General features: G+C 55.7%; 1 protein-coding gene across 2 annotated transcripts in view; it reads left to right on the top strand.

The window, feature by feature from the left end:
• The first annotated feature begins 5,063 nt into the window (after positions 1 to 5,063).
• Positions 5,064 to 17,818, top strand: part of FLNC (filamin C) — a 27,878-nt gene continuing 15,123 nt past the window's right edge. The window contains exons 1-16 of one of the 2 annotated variants that reach the window (XM_079152415.1): positions 5,064 to 5,689; positions 9,965 to 10,213; positions 11,757 to 11,854; positions 12,005 to 12,155; positions 12,241 to 12,359; positions 12,563 to 12,640; positions 12,839 to 13,001; positions 13,133 to 13,333; positions 14,652 to 14,789; positions 15,171 to 15,297; positions 15,449 to 15,585; positions 15,813 to 16,006; positions 16,099 to 16,212; positions 16,799 to 16,942; positions 17,166 to 17,289; positions 17,404 to 17,564. In XM_079152415.1, coding sequence (XP_079008541.1) covers positions 5,335 to 5,689; positions 9,965 to 10,213; positions 11,757 to 11,854; positions 12,005 to 12,155; positions 12,241 to 12,359; positions 12,563 to 12,640; positions 12,839 to 13,001; positions 13,133 to 13,333; positions 14,652 to 14,789; positions 15,171 to 15,297; positions 15,449 to 15,585; positions 15,813 to 16,006; positions 16,099 to 16,212; positions 16,799 to 16,942; positions 17,166 to 17,289; positions 17,404 to 17,564 — 2,553 coding nt within the window. In that variant the 5' untranslated portion in view covers positions 5,064 to 5,334. The remainder of the gene's footprint in view (positions 5,690 to 9,964; positions 10,214 to 11,756; positions 11,855 to 12,004; positions 12,156 to 12,240; positions 12,360 to 12,562; positions 12,641 to 12,838; positions 13,002 to 13,132; positions 13,334 to 14,651; positions 14,790 to 15,170; positions 15,298 to 15,448; positions 15,586 to 15,812; positions 16,007 to 16,098; positions 16,213 to 16,798; positions 16,943 to 17,165; positions 17,290 to 17,403; positions 17,565 to 17,818) is intronic. The other variant, XM_079152416.1, reaches the window with a different exon arrangement.

Below are 17,818 nucleotides of genomic sequence, written 5' to 3'. Positions count from 1 at the left end.
TTGTGAGTGTTGCCCCATGAAAGACCCTGAGTGTATTAAACCCCCATGACCACTGGTTGCCTAAGGACCCTTCTTTCCACCACCAGCGGACTTTGTTCCATCCAACCAAGCATGTGGAGCGATGCATGGGCACAGTATGTACAGCGTGGATGCCGCTGAGCTCTAGATGAGTCCATTTCTACCCCCAGCCCTTGCCTAGGGGCAACAGCAAGAACATGTAGAATGAGATTTTCACATTTTACACATCCTGGAGAAGTGACTGAACTAGAAGTTCCTTCTGGCAGGACTACAACCAATGTGACACTGTGACCAGCAGCTTATAAACACGGCTGCAAGCAGGCAAACTGAGGGTGGTGCCACTTGTCCTTTTTTTTTTTTTTTTCCAAATGACTCTTCTCTGAAGATTGTCCTGATTTAGGGTAGTCTAGTCCCTTTCTATTCCAAGTGGCCCAGGACCAGCAGCATTGGCATCACCTGGGAGCTTATTAGAAAGGCAGAGTCTCAGGCCTGCCCTGAACCTCCTGACACAAAATCTGTATTTTAACCAGACACACAGGTGATCAGGATGTCCAGTAACAAAACACTGCCCTCACCAGTTGTGTTAAAGTTTATGTACTCAGTCATTACCTAATTCAAGAAATTCCTTTGTAGTTACCTGGTACCACTCTGGTCACTTGATTTTGAGGGTAGTGAGACCCTCCAGAATTCATGTTGAAATCCTAACCCTCAAGGCGATGCTGTTAGGAAGTGGGGCAAAGCTCTCACAAGTGGATTTAGTTTCCTTATGAAAGAGAACCCAGATCCCCATCCCCTTCTGCCATGTGAGGTTACAGTGATGGCTACGAGGAAGGGGATCTCACCAGACAAGGAATCTGCAGGTGCCTTACCTTGAGCTTTCCAGCCTGAAGAACAATGAGAAATTTTTGTGGTTTATAAGCTGTCCAATTTACAATATTTTGCTACAGCAGCTCAGATAAGCTGAGAAATCAAGGATTGCTTGGAATGAGAAAGCACGATGGAGATCAGGTTCTAGTAGGCAGTCCATCCCATCAAGGGACCCGAACCAAAAGCCTGGCACAAATGTGCGCTTGCCTTTCCCCACCCTTTCTGCTTGGAATACAGAGCTCTTCCCTTTAGGACCCTAGCCCCCCTCTGCTCACTTTAGAATCTCTTCCCCTTCCTTTTGTTTGAACTTGGTGCCTCCTGATCTTGTTGATCGGTACTACCAAAAATGTGAAAGCGGTCTCCTTGTTAAAAGTGAAACATTTGTTCCAGTTAACTTAAAAACAGGTGGAGGGAGGAGGATTGACCTTAAGTCCCCAGTGGTATGTCTTAGAAACCACAGGCAAACATGCACCCTGCTATTGATATAGCTAGAACCAAGAACCCCAAACACCTTCATCTCTTGGATTCTTCCCTCTGTATAACTGCTTTCTACCTGCTCTCTGTAGGCTGGGCCTCTCTGCTGTCCGTGCCACTCCTGCCAAGGACCAGCTGCTGCTATTGGCGGCAGGGGTGGGTGGTTCTGAAGTACAATAGTGCTGGTTCTGATTCTGGCAGGTGGAGTGTGAGGATGGAGGGAAGGGCTGCGGGGAGCAGTGTGGAGGTCCAGGCAGTGGATCTGCAGGGCTATGGACACAGCTGTGGGGAAGGGCCTTTCTCCCCAGAACAGTCCCCTAGATACCAGGAGAGGAAGCAAACTAACTTATTTTCGATCCCCTATTAGATGCCAGGTGTCATGTTAGTCATCTTTCATGTTATTTCCTCTTATCTTCATGCCCACTATTGAGGGTGTTATTCCATTTTACAGATGAGAAAGAGTTATGTAACCTGCCCAAGGTTACAAAGCCAGAAGTGGAGAGGCTGGAATTCAGCCTGTGGATCTTTCCACTCTGCCTCACTCTTCCTGCCACCCGGGTCAGAGCCACAGTCAGTGTCACTGATTATTGAAGTGCCTGCTGTGGGCCTGGCCAGCCTGCAATCATCAAATGACTGTGGGAATGTCCCTGATTCCAGGAAAACAAGGTATTTAAACATGGCCCACTAAAGCCACTCAGGCAAATTTGGCTCAACCCAAATTGAATGTGGCCAGTGTCAGTGACTGTCAGTCAGTGCCCCTGGAGGAGAGAGACAGGCCCAGGTCAAAGGCCAGGCAACCTGGTCTCCTGAGATAGGTCAGCAGGTGGTGAGTCAGGGGGCTATAAACAGCCTGTGGTCCCAGCCAGCAAAGCCCCACATACTCAACTAATGAAACTCCTCGTAAGCCCCTCTTGGTATCCCTGCCTGGCATGGGGCGGGACACATTAGCTCTCCCTGGGGAGGGGGCCCCACTTGGCAGGTCCCAGGACAGCATTGTGCACGGTCTGTTCCAGGCTGCGCGGCCAGGCCTGGGGCCTGGGCTCATGGGCTATATTGAGGGCTGAGTCACCAGCCTGTGCCTGGGTAGGCTGACTGTGAGTGGCTGCTGGGGCTTGAGTCAGGCCCGGATTTATCCTGGAGAGCAACAGGCTCAGGTTTCGGGGGTTGGGGAGGGTGGCGGGAATCATCCTTTGGCACTTTGTACCCTGCTCTGCTGACCATTTACTTGCTCCCCTGGGGCCCACACACTGATCTCTCCCAAGCGAGGTAGTGAGATATTGAGTCAGAGGAGAGCAAGGCAAGTTATCCTTGGGAGTTCACCCTGGCTTAGCCCTGAACCCTCCCACCTTATTCATTGTTGTTGTTGTTATTATTACTGGTACTGGGAATTAAACCCAGGGGTGCTTTACCACTGAGCTACATGCCCAGCCCTTTTTATTTTGAGACAGAGTTTCACTAAGTTGCTGAGGTGGCCTCGAACTTGCAATCTTGGTGCCTCAGCCTTTTGAGTCACTGGGATTACAGGTGTGTGCCATCATGTCTGAAAGAAACTTTCCACCTTAATAGTGGCTCTTGACTGACTGGGTGCCTCTAATAATGACACGCACCAGACAGGACTATGAGTATTTAGGTTCCATAGAGGAGCTGTGAACCCCAAGCACCCCACATAACCCCTTTCTCCCCTCCCCAGCATCTCAGAAAGGAATCCATCATTTCTCAGGTCAGAACCTCAGTTTCTTCATCAGCTTCAGAGACAACACTGGAACCCTGAGCTCCTGTCACTTTGGGTTGGCTGTCAGAAGTCTGACTTTTCCCCCGCCCCCTATCCCCCACCATTTCCCTTGTGAGATCCAGCTATGTACTCTGACCTGGGCCTCTCTCCACAGGAGAGCTCAGCCTCTCAACTGGACAGCACTGGTGCCTGATGGGTGGTTTTGGCCAAGGGATGAAGGTGGCTTTGGAGAATGAGAGCCCTGGAGACAAGGAGAGAGGGCTGCCAACAGGAGAGTGGAATTCCTGAGCACCTCGTCACAGGCAGCCGACAGAACATGAGCTGCAGGGCCCAAGCTATTTATACCTCGCCTGTCACTATCAGGGCCCCCAGACAACCCCCCCTCCAGCTATGCAAGCAGGTCCCTTTTCTGTTTCTGGTCCCTTCTCTACTCACCCTCTCTACCTAAGGACTAGGCAATCTCATTACATGAGAAGGGAAATAAATGATTCATGGAACCCTGTCCATAAGCCATAAGCACTGCCCCTCACAAAGCCCTAAGTTTCTTTCTTAGTCCATAATAGGGCTTGCCCTCACTCTGCCCTTTGGGACAGTTCCCCAAGATGTCCACTATCCCCTTCCTTTTCACCAGGCTTGGGAAGAGATGTAAAAATGATTCACCTACAAAGTCCACAAACCTTCCCAATCCTCAGATCACCATGTGTCTTGAGTTGGAGACTGTCTGGCTTGAAGAAACATCTCAGGCCTAGACATGGCCTCCTCCCCAGTTAAATTTACTGAGTCTAGAAGGATGGGAAAGCAGAGGGAGCTTAAAGTGGGGCCAGGAAGTATGGAGTCCATGTGTGCTATGGAGTTGCCAAATACACTTTCTTCTTACACGTTCTGTGGCTTTCTCCTCATCCCTCACCAGTGCCTCTGAGTGCCTCACTTTCCCCACTATCACCACTCCCCAAGCCTCTAGCTGCCTTTGGCTCACACTGAGCCCTGTCCTGCCTAGGCATCTTGCCTGGCTCCCTGGGTTCTCCCTGCCCACTGTGCCCCTGGGCCCTGCCCACCAGCCTCAGTCACGTTTCCTCTTGGCTGCTCCATCAGGGCTCTCCCTGCTTCTGTCTGGCTGACTTGCCCTTTCCCTGGGAGGATCTGCTCTGTGGCCCATATGGGCACACTGCCCAGGGGGCTCCCTGGCACCACTGGGGCAGTCTCTCCCTTCCCTCTCATCACCTTGGTTGAGTCAGACTGGGGTGGGGGGGGGGCACACAGCCTGACTCACTGGGTACCTTTTTCCTGAGCTCAGTTTCATTCTAAGAGGATGAGGCCAAATGGACTAGTGACAGGGACACTGAGTCAGGGACAGGATCCTTGGTCTTTCCCCTGGGACCCTGGATTTGGGCCCCAAATGAGGCTATTTCTATGTAAAGTGGGGCAATAAGGGAAGACCCCAACACCCTCCCATTCAAGCCTTCTCCCTAACTGGCCTGGGCAATGTCTCCTTCCTCTCAGGCCATCTCTGTGCAAGCACACAAACTTCCCTTCCCTGTCCGCAGGTGGACAATGCCCTGGGCTAAAAGCCAAGACTCCCAGGCTCTGTCAACAGCTTCGCCATGTCCAGGAACTTTAGTCAACATCTGATCAGTGTGTTTAACTCTAACCACTGGCCTCAGTTTCCCCATTTATGTCTATAATCCCTGCTGGGTGTGGAGGAAGCATATTTCATCTCTACTGACACTTAGTTTTGGGGTGCCGGGTGTGTGGGGGGCACTGCCTCCCTCACCCCCGCTTCCTGCGCCGAGACACCGGCCGAGGGGGCGGGAGCCCCCACCCCGTCGCGTCTGCCGCGGGCCCGGGCCGCGTGGGGGAGGGGCGGCGGAGGCGGGGCCGTGGGCCGGCGCGGCCCCCACCCGCGGGCCGGGCGGCATTCCTGGGAGGCCGGCGCTCTGACGTGGACCCGGGGGCCGCGGGCGCGGCGGGGGGGCAGCGGCCCAGGGGCTTCTTAAACCCCCCGGCCCGGCCCGGCGCGCATTTCCCGAGCACCCTCCGCCCCCGGAGGAAGAGAGAGAGCCAGAGAGCGGCCGAGGAGCCGAGGAGGCCCGCAGAGCCCGGCCAGCCAGAGCGCGAGAGAAGTTGAGAGCGCAGCGCAAACCAGCAAGTCCTACGGTCGCGCCCCGACAGCGCCCGACAGCATCCGCCCGCACCCGCAGCCCAAGTCCCTAGCGCACACAGCCCCCGTCCCCGCCCGCGACAACATGATGAACAACAGTGGCTACTCGGACGCCGCCGGCCTCGGCCTGGGCGACGAGGCGGACGAGATGCCATCCACAGAGAAGGACCTAGCAGAGGACGCTCCGTGGAAGAAGATCCAGCAGAACACGTTTACGCGCTGGTGCAACGAGCACCTCAAGTGCGTGGGCAAGCGCCTAACCGACCTGCAACGAGACCTCAGTGACGGGCTGCGCCTCATCGCGCTGCTCGAGGTGCTCAGCCAGAAGCGCATGTACCGCAAGTTCCACCCGCGTCCCAACTTCCGCCAGATGAAGCTGGAGAACGTGTCTGTGGCCCTTGAGTTCCTGGAGCGCGAGCACATCAAGCTCGTGTCCATCGGTCAGTGCGGGCGAGGAGGGCATGGTCACAGAAGGGAAGAGGTGGTCCCATGTGGGTAGGGGACATAGGTGCGGGTTGGGCCCACCAGGATCTGAGAGAAGGAACAGAAATGGGGATGAGGGGAAGGGAGGACCTTGATCTGGTCTCTCCCCAACCAGTGCAAGCCACCTGGGCACTACCTTGACACCCCTCTCAAGACAGTGGGCACCCCCTGGGCGGCTTGGGAAATTCAGAGTTTCCCGTTTCTGAGCCCTGCAACTACAACCTCCCCATGAGCACTCCCACCAACCTGCCTCCTTGTCTGTCCCCTTTCCTTCCATTGAACAGACCCATGCATGCTTGAGAGGACAGGGCCAGTACCCACTACTGATTCTTGGGGGCATTCCCCGAATCCCAAAAAAGCAAATGGCTTCCCAGCCCCTCCACAAGGGAAGACCAGACTGAAGACAGGTCCTGCCCACCCCCGGGAAAGCTGGTGGCGTGTCAGCTCCACTGAGACCCTCTCTAGGCATGTGCTCTGCAGCTGTGTACAGTCCCGGGATGGGGCAGGCAGGGCCCAGCCTCAGAAACCTAAAAAGGCACTAAGCTGTGGCAGGGAACCTTAACCCCTGCCTGCCCTCCTGCTTCAGCCTTCCCCGCAAGGGGCTCCTGCCTGTCCTTGCCCAGCTCCAACCCACCCCCTATGCTTGGGATTGGCTGCAGCTAACTGTCTGGGCTGTGGGGAGGGAGGGGAAGGCCTGCAGAGGGGAGGAAGTCATTGAGTGTAACCAGATTTGGAAGGTGTGTCAGTCCTGGGTGGGGGTGGGGAGGCATTCTAGCCCTGGGAGCTCAAAAGCCCAGGGTGGGCTTCCAGTGCCGAGAGGCTGCCTCTCCCCTCACAGCTTGCCCCTTCCTTGCAGGCTGGAGGCCAGGGACAGAGACAGACTCCCACCCCACCCCTGGTGAGCTCAGGAGAGCTCTATTGTGATTTTCACAAAGGGCCCCCTTGGAGGGTGCACACTAGGCCCTTCAGGAGGGAAGTTGCACATGGGATCAGGTGCCCCCCCAGGTTGCCACAGTCTTATCTAGATAACTGGCTGCCTGTACACCCCCATTCTCCCTCAGGGCCATCTCCAGGCCTCCTGAATTAGCAGCTGAGGTCAGTCTGGGGCCCTTTGCTCTGTCCAGTCTCCTCCCTAGGCTTTACCTCCTCCTGTCCCAATACTGCCACCCTTTACCCCTCCTGCTGTGGCCTGGAAATAGCCCTGTCTCTGTGACACAGCAGATGTCTCTGAGCTTTCCAGAAGGACAAGCCTGAGGGCAAGGGGTGGGGGAGGGGACCCTGGTGTGTGTAGTGGGGCTGTAGGCTAGAAGAATTAGGGGGGTGGGTCAGAGACGAGCCAGCCCTGGGGTCATCATCACCCTCCGAGCTAGGATTTGAAAGGAAGGACTGACTGTCCCAGGTGGTTCTCCAGGGAAAAGACTTAAGGCCTCTGCAAAACATTATGGGAAACCACTCCGCCTCCCCTCCCTCCCAGCTGCGGGGGCAGCGGGCCCCTCTCCCGGCCTCATCCTTCCCCAGCACACCTCTCCCCTCCCCCATGGCGGTGCCTGGCTCCAGCCCCCTTGGCTCAGCTATGGAGGGGCCGGCTCTGAGTAGAGGGGAAGAAGCCAGTGCTGGTTTGGGGGCGGGAGGGAAGCTCTCTGGGTTCCTGCTGGGAGGAAGGGGAGCCGTGCCTCGTTTGGGCCAAGTGGCTCACTCGCGCTGATGAGATAAGCTGTCAGCAATTCAGCTGTTGGGCCGGGTGAGGCTGTAGGGAGGGGCCGAGACACCAGCCGGGTTGACCCCAGGAGATGTAAAGGAACTGTCCACAGTGGGAGAGGGAGGCATCCTGCTTCCTCTGGCTCCCCATTCGATTTAGTGGTGGGAAGGGACCATCTAGGGTGTTCTCCTGGGTGTTGTCTCAGGACTGAAACTGAGCATTTGGGTACCTCAGGGGGTGCAGGTCGCCCCCTTCTCTTCCTATAAGAGAAGTTAGGTCCTGGAGTGAGAGCTGGAGCTGAGGAGTCCACCTGGATGTGAGATGCTTGGCCAGGTTGAGGGGTCTGTGTGCCCTTCCTTCCCCAGCACCCCTGTGAAGGCCCACCCCCATAGCCCCTCCGAACAAAGAGGCCTATGAGGCAGCTCTGTCCCGCAGCTGTTCCCCAGTTGCTATTCCCTCTCCTGGAGCCAATAGCCGAAGGAGGGGCTGGTGGGGGCAGCAGCTGTCCCAGTACCTCCCTTGGCCCAGCCCTCTCTCTTCTCCCTCCACCCCCCCACTGGAGGCAGGGGTGTCCAGGACTAGTTGTCTGGCTCCTCCCACCCCTTTGGGGGTATCCCCAGGCAGAGGGAATGGTGGCTTAGCGGGGTGCTGCACAGGAAGAAGCCTGGGTTGAATAGCTTCTTCCCCTCTGCCTGGCCTCAGAGAGGAAGGAGGGAGAGGAAGGTCATTGCTCCCAGGGTGGGACTCTGGGCCCTGCTGCTTCCCTCCTGCCCTAAGCCATGGACCACTTGCTGTCTGGCCCAGGGCCAGTTGCTAGGGAGAAACTCTCTCTCCAGCAAACATGAATGACCCCCTCTCCACCCCTCCCACCCGCAACTGCAGCCTCAAGGCCTCCCTCCCAGGGTCTGGCTCCAGTTTGCAAGAAGCACTTCTGGGTGTGTGATCCCCTAGCTTCGTAGTCTGTCAGGGCCATGAGAGGCTGAGGGCACGGGGGGCGTCCGGACTATGTGAAAGTGTTGTGGGCCTGTGTGTTTGAAAGAGTGAAAGCACCGGGAGACCGGTAGTGAGTGTGTCATGGAACCCAAGAGCTGCCAAACCATTGTGCTGCAGGGAAGCCAGGAGAAGGGGTGGGCTGGGGAGCTGCTGGGGAAGGAAGGATGAATCAGTGACAGGGTGGGGGAGCTGAGGGGCCAAGCTCCAGGGCCAGGGAGGCCAAGATTCCCCCTCCAGGGCCAGGTGGCATGGAGGGGGGATGCCAGGGGTTCCCCAGGCCCCTGTCTCCCAACACCCTCCTCCAAGATCTAGGAAAGGAGGAGCCAGAAAAGATGTGTAAGAGGGAGCCTCCAGCCCCACCTTCTCTAATCAGGCAGCATCAATAAACAAGACTGTGTCTTCTACTCGCTCCCTGCCTCCTAAGAGCAGTGCTCAGGGAAGCTGATGGGTTTCAGACCTGCATTACCCTGTACAGATAAAATGGATTCCAAAATCTACACTCTAGCCCCCTCTCCTCCTGGACGTTTCCCTTTGACTATTAAAGGAGAGTTGGGTCTCTAAAATCTTGGCAAACCAGCTCTGTTCCCAAGTATTCCTCAGAGAAGGTAGTTAGTAGCCTATGTCTGAGCCTAACACTTGAGCCCACATGAGTGACATTTCCCCTGGCACTTGTGAGATCTGACTGACCCCCAGCATTTTGCAACGTAATTTTCAAGCCTTACTGAGCATGCTCTATACCTTTTCCTCTTCCCAGAACCCCATTGTTCCAAAAACTCTATGACCTTTGGGGTAGAGTGTAGAAGGAATAGAAAGGATCCCATTCCTCTCTCATTTAAGATTTAAAAATATTTCATTCAACCATTTTTGTTGAGACCCTCCTAAGTTCTAGGCCAGACCAATAAATTTGTATTTTTACTGCACAATTCCATTTATATACAATTCTAGAAAATATACACTAATCTATATGACAGAGAGTAGATTGGTTGTTGCCTGGGAGGATGGAACAAGGGCAAGAGAGAAGAAGGGATCACAAGCGGTTATGTGCAAGGAGATTTGGGCAGTGATGGCTGTGCCAGTTATTTCTGATTTGTGACAATAGCTTTGTGGGTGTATACCTATTGTCAAGGCTTTTCAAATTGTAGTCATTTAATATATGCAGTGTTGTATGTCAGTTAGGTGGTTATAAAACTAAAATGAAATAGTGTATACTCCCAAGAGAACTGCAGTCCAATAGGGCCAGATACAGGATGTTTGCTTAGGCAGGAGGCAGACTCGAGTGTGGCATGGAGGTGGAAACACCTGTATAGGAGCAGAGATGTGCAGTCTGGTTCTGAAGGGGAGACCCAGAGAGGGCTCGTCATCTGGGCCAGGCCTTGTTAGAGGGAATTTGGTAGGCAGAGAAAGGGGTGGGTTCCTGAGGAAGAAGCACAACCTTAGGATGCTGGCAGCTGCCTCGGGAGCTGGTTGGGCCCTTGAACCAAGGGTTGTGACAGTGGAGGGTAGGACCCTCCTGACTTGGCTTGTTCCCTCTGTTCTGCAGACAGCAAGGCTATTGTGGATGGGAACCTGAAGTTGATCCTGGGCCTGATCTGGACGCTGATCCTGCACTACTCCATCTCCATGCCCATGTGGGAGGATGAGGATGATGAGGATGCCCGCAAACAGACACCCAAGCAGCGTCTGCTCGGCTGGATCCAGAACAAGGTGCCCCAGCTGCCCATCACCAACTTTAACCGTGACTGGCAGGATGGCAAGGCCCTGGGTGCCCTTGTGGACAACTGTGCCCCTGGTGAGTAGGCAGTGCGCTTACCATGGAGCCCTTAGACTAGAAGGACAGTGGGAATGAGCTGGGCATGCTGAGGCTTATGGTTGTCAGATGTACACCCCAGGGCCTGGGGGATCAGGATCACCTGGGGGATTACTCCTCTAGCCAGGAATCACTGCTGGAGTTAGGTCCTGCCCCATGGGTGGGCTAGATTCTGCAGAGATAAAACTCCATTTACATGTCAGGACAGCCAGGTCCAAAAAGGGCCAGTGACTTGTCCATGATCATACAGTTTATCTATGGCAGAAGTACCTGGACTCCCTGTTCCATAAGCTGCCTTCTCTGCCACATGGATGCCATTCCCACTGAACTGAGAGAAGGGAGATGGAGTGGGGTTTGCAGCAAGAAGGCCCCCATTAGACCAGAGAAGCCTCTTCTTTGTGAGATCAATTTTGGAAAAAGCAGTTGAAGCCCAGGATGGTGTGGGCTGAGGCAGCATGGTACTGTCCAGTGGCAGGTGACCTTCTACCTCTGAGGGTAGTCCCTGGCCTGGTCAGGTGGGAGAAGATCAGGGCCCTATGAAAATCGAGGTAGTATGAGCCAGAGCCCCACCCCATGACTGCTTCTTTCTGACCCTCATCACACAAGAGAGGTCTTCTTCTACCCTGGGTCTGCTGGCCCTGCCTAAGGAGCCACAATCCCTTGGGGAATCCTCCCCCACCCTGGGGTCAGCTGGGGAGCAGGGAGTGGGAGGCGGGGGTGCTGCCTGGGAAACATTCCCAGCTGCTGAGCCATTGCCCACACTGGTGTGGCTGCCAGCAGTGAGCTCAGCTGTTCCAGCAGGTCATGGATTCCAGCCTTTGAGCTGGCCCCCTTCCTGCCACTGCTCATTGTCCCCCTCCAGCTTTGTCCTGGACCTAGCCACCCCCCAACCCTGCACCCCTGCATAAGGTGCTCTGAGGTGGACTCAGCACTTTTTTTGACAGGAGACTGGGCTCTTGATGGCCATAAAGGAGACCATTTTCTTCCTACAAGCCTTTCAGTGCCTCAGTTTCCCCAAGCGGGCAGTTAGTAAGAGAGAGGGATTTTCATGCTCTCAGGCTGGTGTGGGAAGCGTGGGAAGAGATGGAACTTCAGCGCAGCTTGAGGGGATAGATCAGAGGCACATATGGGACAGGGGGCTCACCTCCTTTACCCACCCCTGAGGAAACTGGAATGAGGCAAAAGGGGCCTGAGAAAGGGTCCTTCATGAGGGTTTGTGTTCAGGGTCTCTTCTGGGTCCTGGGCAGGCAGGAGACTGACTGGTAGGGCCGGTGCCAGGCTGCGTCAACCAGGGCAGAAAGGCCTTATTGTTGGTGCTAGCGAGGGCTGCTGTGCCTCTACAGTGATGGGCATCCCAGCTGATGAGTTGGGATGTCAGGGGCAGCTGAACCTGGCTGGTCAGGGACCTAGAGCTGGCCAGAAGAGTTGTGAAGCCACAGCCTCTGAGGACCTTAGGTGAACACGTGCTCTGTGCTCTGGCTGGTTGGTTTCCCCTAACTGTTGTCTCCCTCCACCATCTCTCCAGGCCTCTGTCCTGACTGGGAAGCCTGGGATCCCAACCAGCCTGTGCAGAATGCTCGAGAAGCCATGCAGCAGGCAGACGACTGGCTTGGGGTGCCCCAGGTACACTGGCCCATGGGGTGGGGTGGGACTTAGGGTCAAGAGGGCAGGGGCGGAGGTTGGGTCTGTAAGGATACCTGGCCAGGATGCAGGTAAGAACTGGGGCTGCTGGGTAGAGAGGGCCCCTGTAAACATTGTTCCTCTCTGTGGCAGGTGATTGCCCCTGAGGAGATCGTGGACCCCAACGTAGATGAGCATTCTGTCATGACCTATCTGTCCCAGTTCCCCAAGGCCAAACTCAAACCTGGTGCCCCTGTTCGCTCCAAGCAGCTGAACCCCAAGAAAGCCATTGCCTATGGGCCTGGTAAGTGTGGAGCCTTGAGAACCTCCCTGGGAGCTGGGCACAGTAGGATCCCCTGAGTAATCTGGGCTCTGCTTCTGCCCCTCAGGCATTGAGCCTCAGGGCAACACCGTGCTGCAGCCTGCCCACTTCACCGTGCAGACAGTGGACGCAGGCGTGGGTGAAGTGCTGGTCTACATTGAGGACCCGGAGGGCCACACGGAGGAGGTATGGAGAGGTGCTGGGGATGATGGGGTTGGACCCAGAAACCATGCGACAAGCAACAGGAATGGCCTAGAGCCACCCATTGTGCTTTGGAAGCTGGGGAAGGCAACGTCATGGGGACTTCCTGGGGCTGGGGAGCCCTGGGCATCATGGGATCAGGTGAGGCTATAACCACAGTGGTTTTCAATCTTTTTCCTTCCTGATAGGCCAAGGTGGTTCCCAACAATGATAAAGACCGCACATATGCTGTCTCCTATGTGCCCAAGGTTGCTGGGTTGCACAAGGTATCTCCCAGTGTGCCCTCCGGCCCTCCCATCACTCTCCCTCATGGCTATGACTAAATGGACCCCCTCAGCCCTCACCCCACCCCTGCCCAGTGCACCAGCCATCCACCTCTTATCCTCCTTGGCTCTTTTCTGCCCCTCCAACCCCTCTCAGAATTGGTCTGCCCTAGGAGCTAACCTCTGACCCCTCACCCCCAGGTGACTGTGCTCTTTGCTGGCCAGAACATTGAGCATAGCCCCTTTGAGGTGAACGTGGGCATGGCCTTGGGGGATGCCAACAAGGTGTCAGCCCGGGGCCCTGGCCTGGAACCTGTGGGTAATGTGGCCAACAAACCCACCTACTTTGACATCTATACTGCAGGTAAGGGCACATTAGGCAGGTAGCCCTGATGGCATGTGGGTATATGTATGAAGGGGGCCTGGGTGGTCTCAGAATGAGGATCAGCTGTGTGTGTCCAGAGAGGGCACTGATGGTGGTCTTTGTCACCACAGGGGCTGGCACTGGTGATGTTGCTGTGGTGATCGTGGACCCACAGGGCCGACAGGACACAGTAGAAGTGGCCTTGGAGGACAAGGGCGACAGCACATTCCGCTGCACTTACAGACCTGTGATGGAGGGGCCACACACTGTGCATGTGGCCTTCGCTGGTGCACCCATCACCCGCAGTCCCTTCCCTGTCCATGTGGCAGAAGGTAAGGCCCTTCACTGATCTCCACAATAACCCTCACCAAAGCCAGAATGCAGACTTGCCACTGAATTCCACTCGATTGGTGGAAAGTGAGGCACTTAATCCACAGGCTCAGGGCAGGTAGACAAGGGCTTGAGTTAGGCAGAAGGAGCAGCTGGGGAGAGCTCTGGGTGACCTTACCCTTATCATCCCCCCAACCTGAGCATCCTGGTCAGGAGACCAGGGAAAGATACCAGAGCAGGTGGCCTATGGAGCTGTTGAGGGGCAGCAGCAGGACCACACATAGTTAGCCTCCACCCACTCTTCGGGCCCTTAGTTGATGATCCCCGCTGATTCTCTCCCTGCACTCAACACTCTGGCTGCCTCCTGTCCCCTCAATGCCCATTGAACACCAGATTAAGAGAATGGCACTATGTTAGTACTTGTCAGCAGAGGCTGGGCCCCGCATGGCCGTAGCTGACTGGCCTCACCCATGCCGTGTGGCGTGGTCCACATGGTGTGGATTCATTTCCCTATTCTGTAGCATTCTGTGACAGGCCACAGGTTCCATGCTACTGCCTGTGTTCCATGGAAGGTCTAGTTTCCCTGCCATTTGCCTGATGATTTCTATGATAAAATTTAGGCTGTATGCCATGGCATGTGTTTTGTGGCAGACCCCAGGTTCTGTGCCATTGCCTATATCCTGTGGCATGCCCTGGGTGTTGCCTACAGGCCTGGATTACATGTCACTGCCTATTTTGTGGTGTCATGGGTTCCATGCTATTTTGTGTATTCTGTGTCAGACTGGGATTCCCTTCTCTTGCCAGTGTTTGGTGGCAGTCTGGTTCCCATGCATTGTCCATGCTCCATGGCAGGCTTTACATCACATGGAACAGCTCTCGTTCCATGGCATTGCTGGATGTTTTGGGACATGATTTAGTTCCTGAGGTTGCTCTGATGGTTCTGAGAAGGCCCAGATGGCTCTAGGTGGATGGCCTTGGGTGTGTGTAAAGGGCCCTTCCCTATCTTAGCCAACTCTCAACCGAGGCTCTACCATGCCTTCCTCCCAAGTGACACCAGCTCTGAGGACCCCACATAAAGGGTTTCTTGTAACTTCCCTCACCTGGGGCCTGCAGCCAGCCTGCTGCCCAGCCTGACTCCCAGCAACCCCAGTTGTGATGGAGACACAAGAGAGCATAGGGCAGGGTTACCTGAGGCCACATGGCCTGTGCCTGTGAGGGGGGTCAGGAGGACTGTGCACAGTCAGGGGACAGTAACAAGGAACTAGGCTCCATCCAGGGCCCCTTAGTATCTCCTGACCTCCCTTCTCTTCCTCTCCCCAGCCTGCAACCCCAATGCCTGCCGGGCCTCTGGACGAGGCCTACAGCCCAAAGGTGTGCGTGTTAAAGAGGTGGCTGACTTCAAGGTGTTCACCAAGGGTGCTGGCAGCGGGGAACTCAAGGTCACAGTCAAGGGGCCAAGTGAGTACCAGGGACCAGGGCTGGGGAACTGAGGGTGGAGGCTCAGGGAGGAAATATGGCCTGTAGTTCTGACAACCTGAGGGCAGTGACAGCCAGCACCGCACACACACCCAGGAGAGGCTCTAAAGAGGTACCATGGGATCTCAGGTACATCATCTCCTCTCTACCTCCCAGGCTGCAACCTGGGACTAATTCTCCCTGCCACACGTGCTATACTGGGCTCTCATGCACAGGGACAGCATGTGATCCCGCCCTGAGTTTCAGCTCTGCCCACTAGTAGCACTGCCCTCAGGTTGGCCTGGGTCCCAAGGGCTCTTTGAGGGGATTGAGAAACTGGGCCTCACAGATTGTTGATTGCACCCCTACCCCCATCTTCTTCAGAGGGCACAGAGGAGCCGGTGAAGGTGCGGGAGGCTGGGGATGGAGTGTTTGAGTGCGAATACTACCCTGTGGTGCCTGGGAAGTACGTGGTGACCATCACTTGGGGTGGCTATGCCATCCCCCGCAGGTAAACACCATGGCCCCCCATACCTCCCTGCATAGACCATCTTGGGGTAAAGGAAAGGAGGTGGGCTGCATGGGGATTTGAAGGAAGAGAGGAGGGGTGCGTTTGGCAGGTGTACTTCCTGGCGTTGACACCAGCTTCCTCTTTCTCCCAGTCCTTTTGAAGTCCAGGTGAGCCCAGAAGCAGGAGCACAGAAGGTGCGGGCCTGGGGTCCTGGTTTGGAGACTGGCCAGGTGGGCAAGTCAGCTGACTTTGTGGTGGAGGCCATTGGCACAGAAGTGGGGACACTGGGTAAGTAAGTGATTGGGTGGCAGAAGGTAGGGATGCTGGGGAGGGGTGTGCATAGGGAGGTAAGGAAGGGATTGATTTGGGGACAGAGAAGGAATGCTGAGGAGCATCAGGATGCTCAGGGAGATGAGAGAGAAGGGTTTCTGGGGTGGGAGTTGGGGAAGTGGTGGGGTCCCTGCCTGAGAGTCCAAGCTGCCTTGTATCTTCTGACCCTCCCCACCTTGCTCCAGGTTTCTCCATTGAGGGGCCCTCACAGGCCAAGATCGAGTGTGATGATAAGGGAGATGGCTCCTGCGACGTGCGGTACTGGCCCACAGAGCCAGGGGAGTACGCTGTGCATGTCATCTGTGACGACGAGGACATCCGTGACTCGCCCTTCATTGCTCACATCCAGCCAGCCCCACCAGACTGCTTCCCAGACAAGGTGTGTCCCAGCTCCTGCACACCAGTTAGGACAGGGAAGGGGTGCACTGGCCCTCCTCCTGTCCCCAACCCAGCCCTCCTCTCTTGCCCCAGGTGAAGGCCTTTGGGCCCGGCCTGGAGCCCACTGGCTGTATCGTGGACAAGCCCACCGAGTTCACCATTGATGCTCGTGCAGCTGGCAAAGGAGACCTGAAGCTCTATGCCCAGGTAGGGCACTGCTCTGCCTCCCCTGCTCTCACTACCCCAGGCAGGGCCTCCCAAAAGCGGGTTATAAAGTCACAGAAAGTCAGGAGAACACAGTCGTGTGGGCCCATAAGGACTATGGGAAATTTAAAACTTTTCTTACTGATGCTAATCTTAAAAACGTATTTTATAAAACTGCTCATTTTTATACTAATAATCTGCAACTGAAAGATGTCCATTGACCCCTAGAGGTTAATGAGCATGTTCCTGAGGCTCCAGGTGGTCAGTTCTTTACAAGGCTCGTTATTCAATTCTAGGAATATCAATTTAGTCCAGCCTTTCTCCAACTAACGCATTTTAGAGACGAGGAAACCTAGGCTGGGGGAGCAGGCCACACAGATGGCCTCAAGCTGGTTTCCTGACTCCTAAGATGGGCCCTAGCCAACAGAGCACGTGGCACTGGGTTCATATGACATCAGTGGCTGGGGTGTGTGGGTGTTAGTAGATGGGAAAGAAGAGGTGCCAAGTCTGCCTGAGGCCAGCAGGGGGTGCACTGAAGTGCTCTGAGTTGGCCACGCCACTACAAACCTTGCCTGGGTGATGCCCACAGGATGCAGACGGCTGCCCCATCGACATCAAGGTGATCCCCAATGGCGACGGCACCTTCCGCTGCTCCTATGTGCCTACCAAGCCGATTAAACACACCATCATCATCTCCTGGGGAGGTGTCAACGTACCCAAGAGCCCCTTCAGGGTATGTCCTCCAAGTTTGCCTTCTGCCTGCCACTAGGGTCCTAGAAGGTGGCCAGGCCCATGCAGGAGACCTTGGCTATTCCTGGGCCTCTGCCATCCCTCCCACATCAAAGTTCCCATGAAGAGGCTAAGACTGTTCCAGCTGAGGCCGGAGTGGGTGGTGCAGGGAGAGGAATGGGCCTTGAGGGAGGGGCACTGAGCTGAGCATTGACCCCTGCCCACAGGTTAACGTGGGAGAAGGCAGTCACCCTGAGCGGGTGAAGGTGTATGGCCCTGGTGTGGAGAAGACGGGCCTCAAGGCCAACGAGCCCACCTACTTCACAGTGGACTGCAGTGAGGCAGGGCAAGGTATGTGCAGCCCAGGGGTGGGGTTCAGGAGGGAGTGTCTCCCCTGTGCACAGCTCCTGGGACTGTTGACTGTTGAGCCCCACTCACGGCCTCTGCCTGCCTGTCTTCCCTCAGGTGATGTGAGCATTGGCATCAAGTGTGCTCCTGGCGTGGTGGGCCCTGCAGAGGCTGACATTGACTTTGACATCATCAAGAATGACAATGACACCTTCACAGTCAAGTACACACCCCCAGGGGCCGGCCACTACACCATCATGGTGCTGTTTGCCAACCAGGTACCCCAGTCCGTGGATATCAATAGTCATAAAACCTATACAGTGGAGGTCTATGGGGACAACTGGAAACCTGGTCTCAGGGATGGGGAGGCACAGTTACTCCGATGCTGCCAGAACCCTCCTATGTGAGAGCAGTGTGCCTCACAGAACACCAGAGGGCTTCTTCAGAGGCCACCCTTGTCCACACTGGGTCCCTGGGGCCTACTGACAGCATCTGGCCTGGCACAGAGGTATGGTCCGCAGGGTAAAGTCCT

Source organism: Sciurus vulgaris (genome assembly GCF_902686455.1).
Source record: "Sciurus vulgaris genome assembly, chromosome: 8".
Classification (NCBI taxonomy): domain Eukaryota; kingdom Metazoa; phylum Chordata; class Mammalia; order Rodentia; family Sciuridae; genus Sciurus; species Sciurus vulgaris.
Note: the sequence above shows the minus strand (reverse complement) of the source record. Positions and strands in the feature narration are given on the sequence as shown.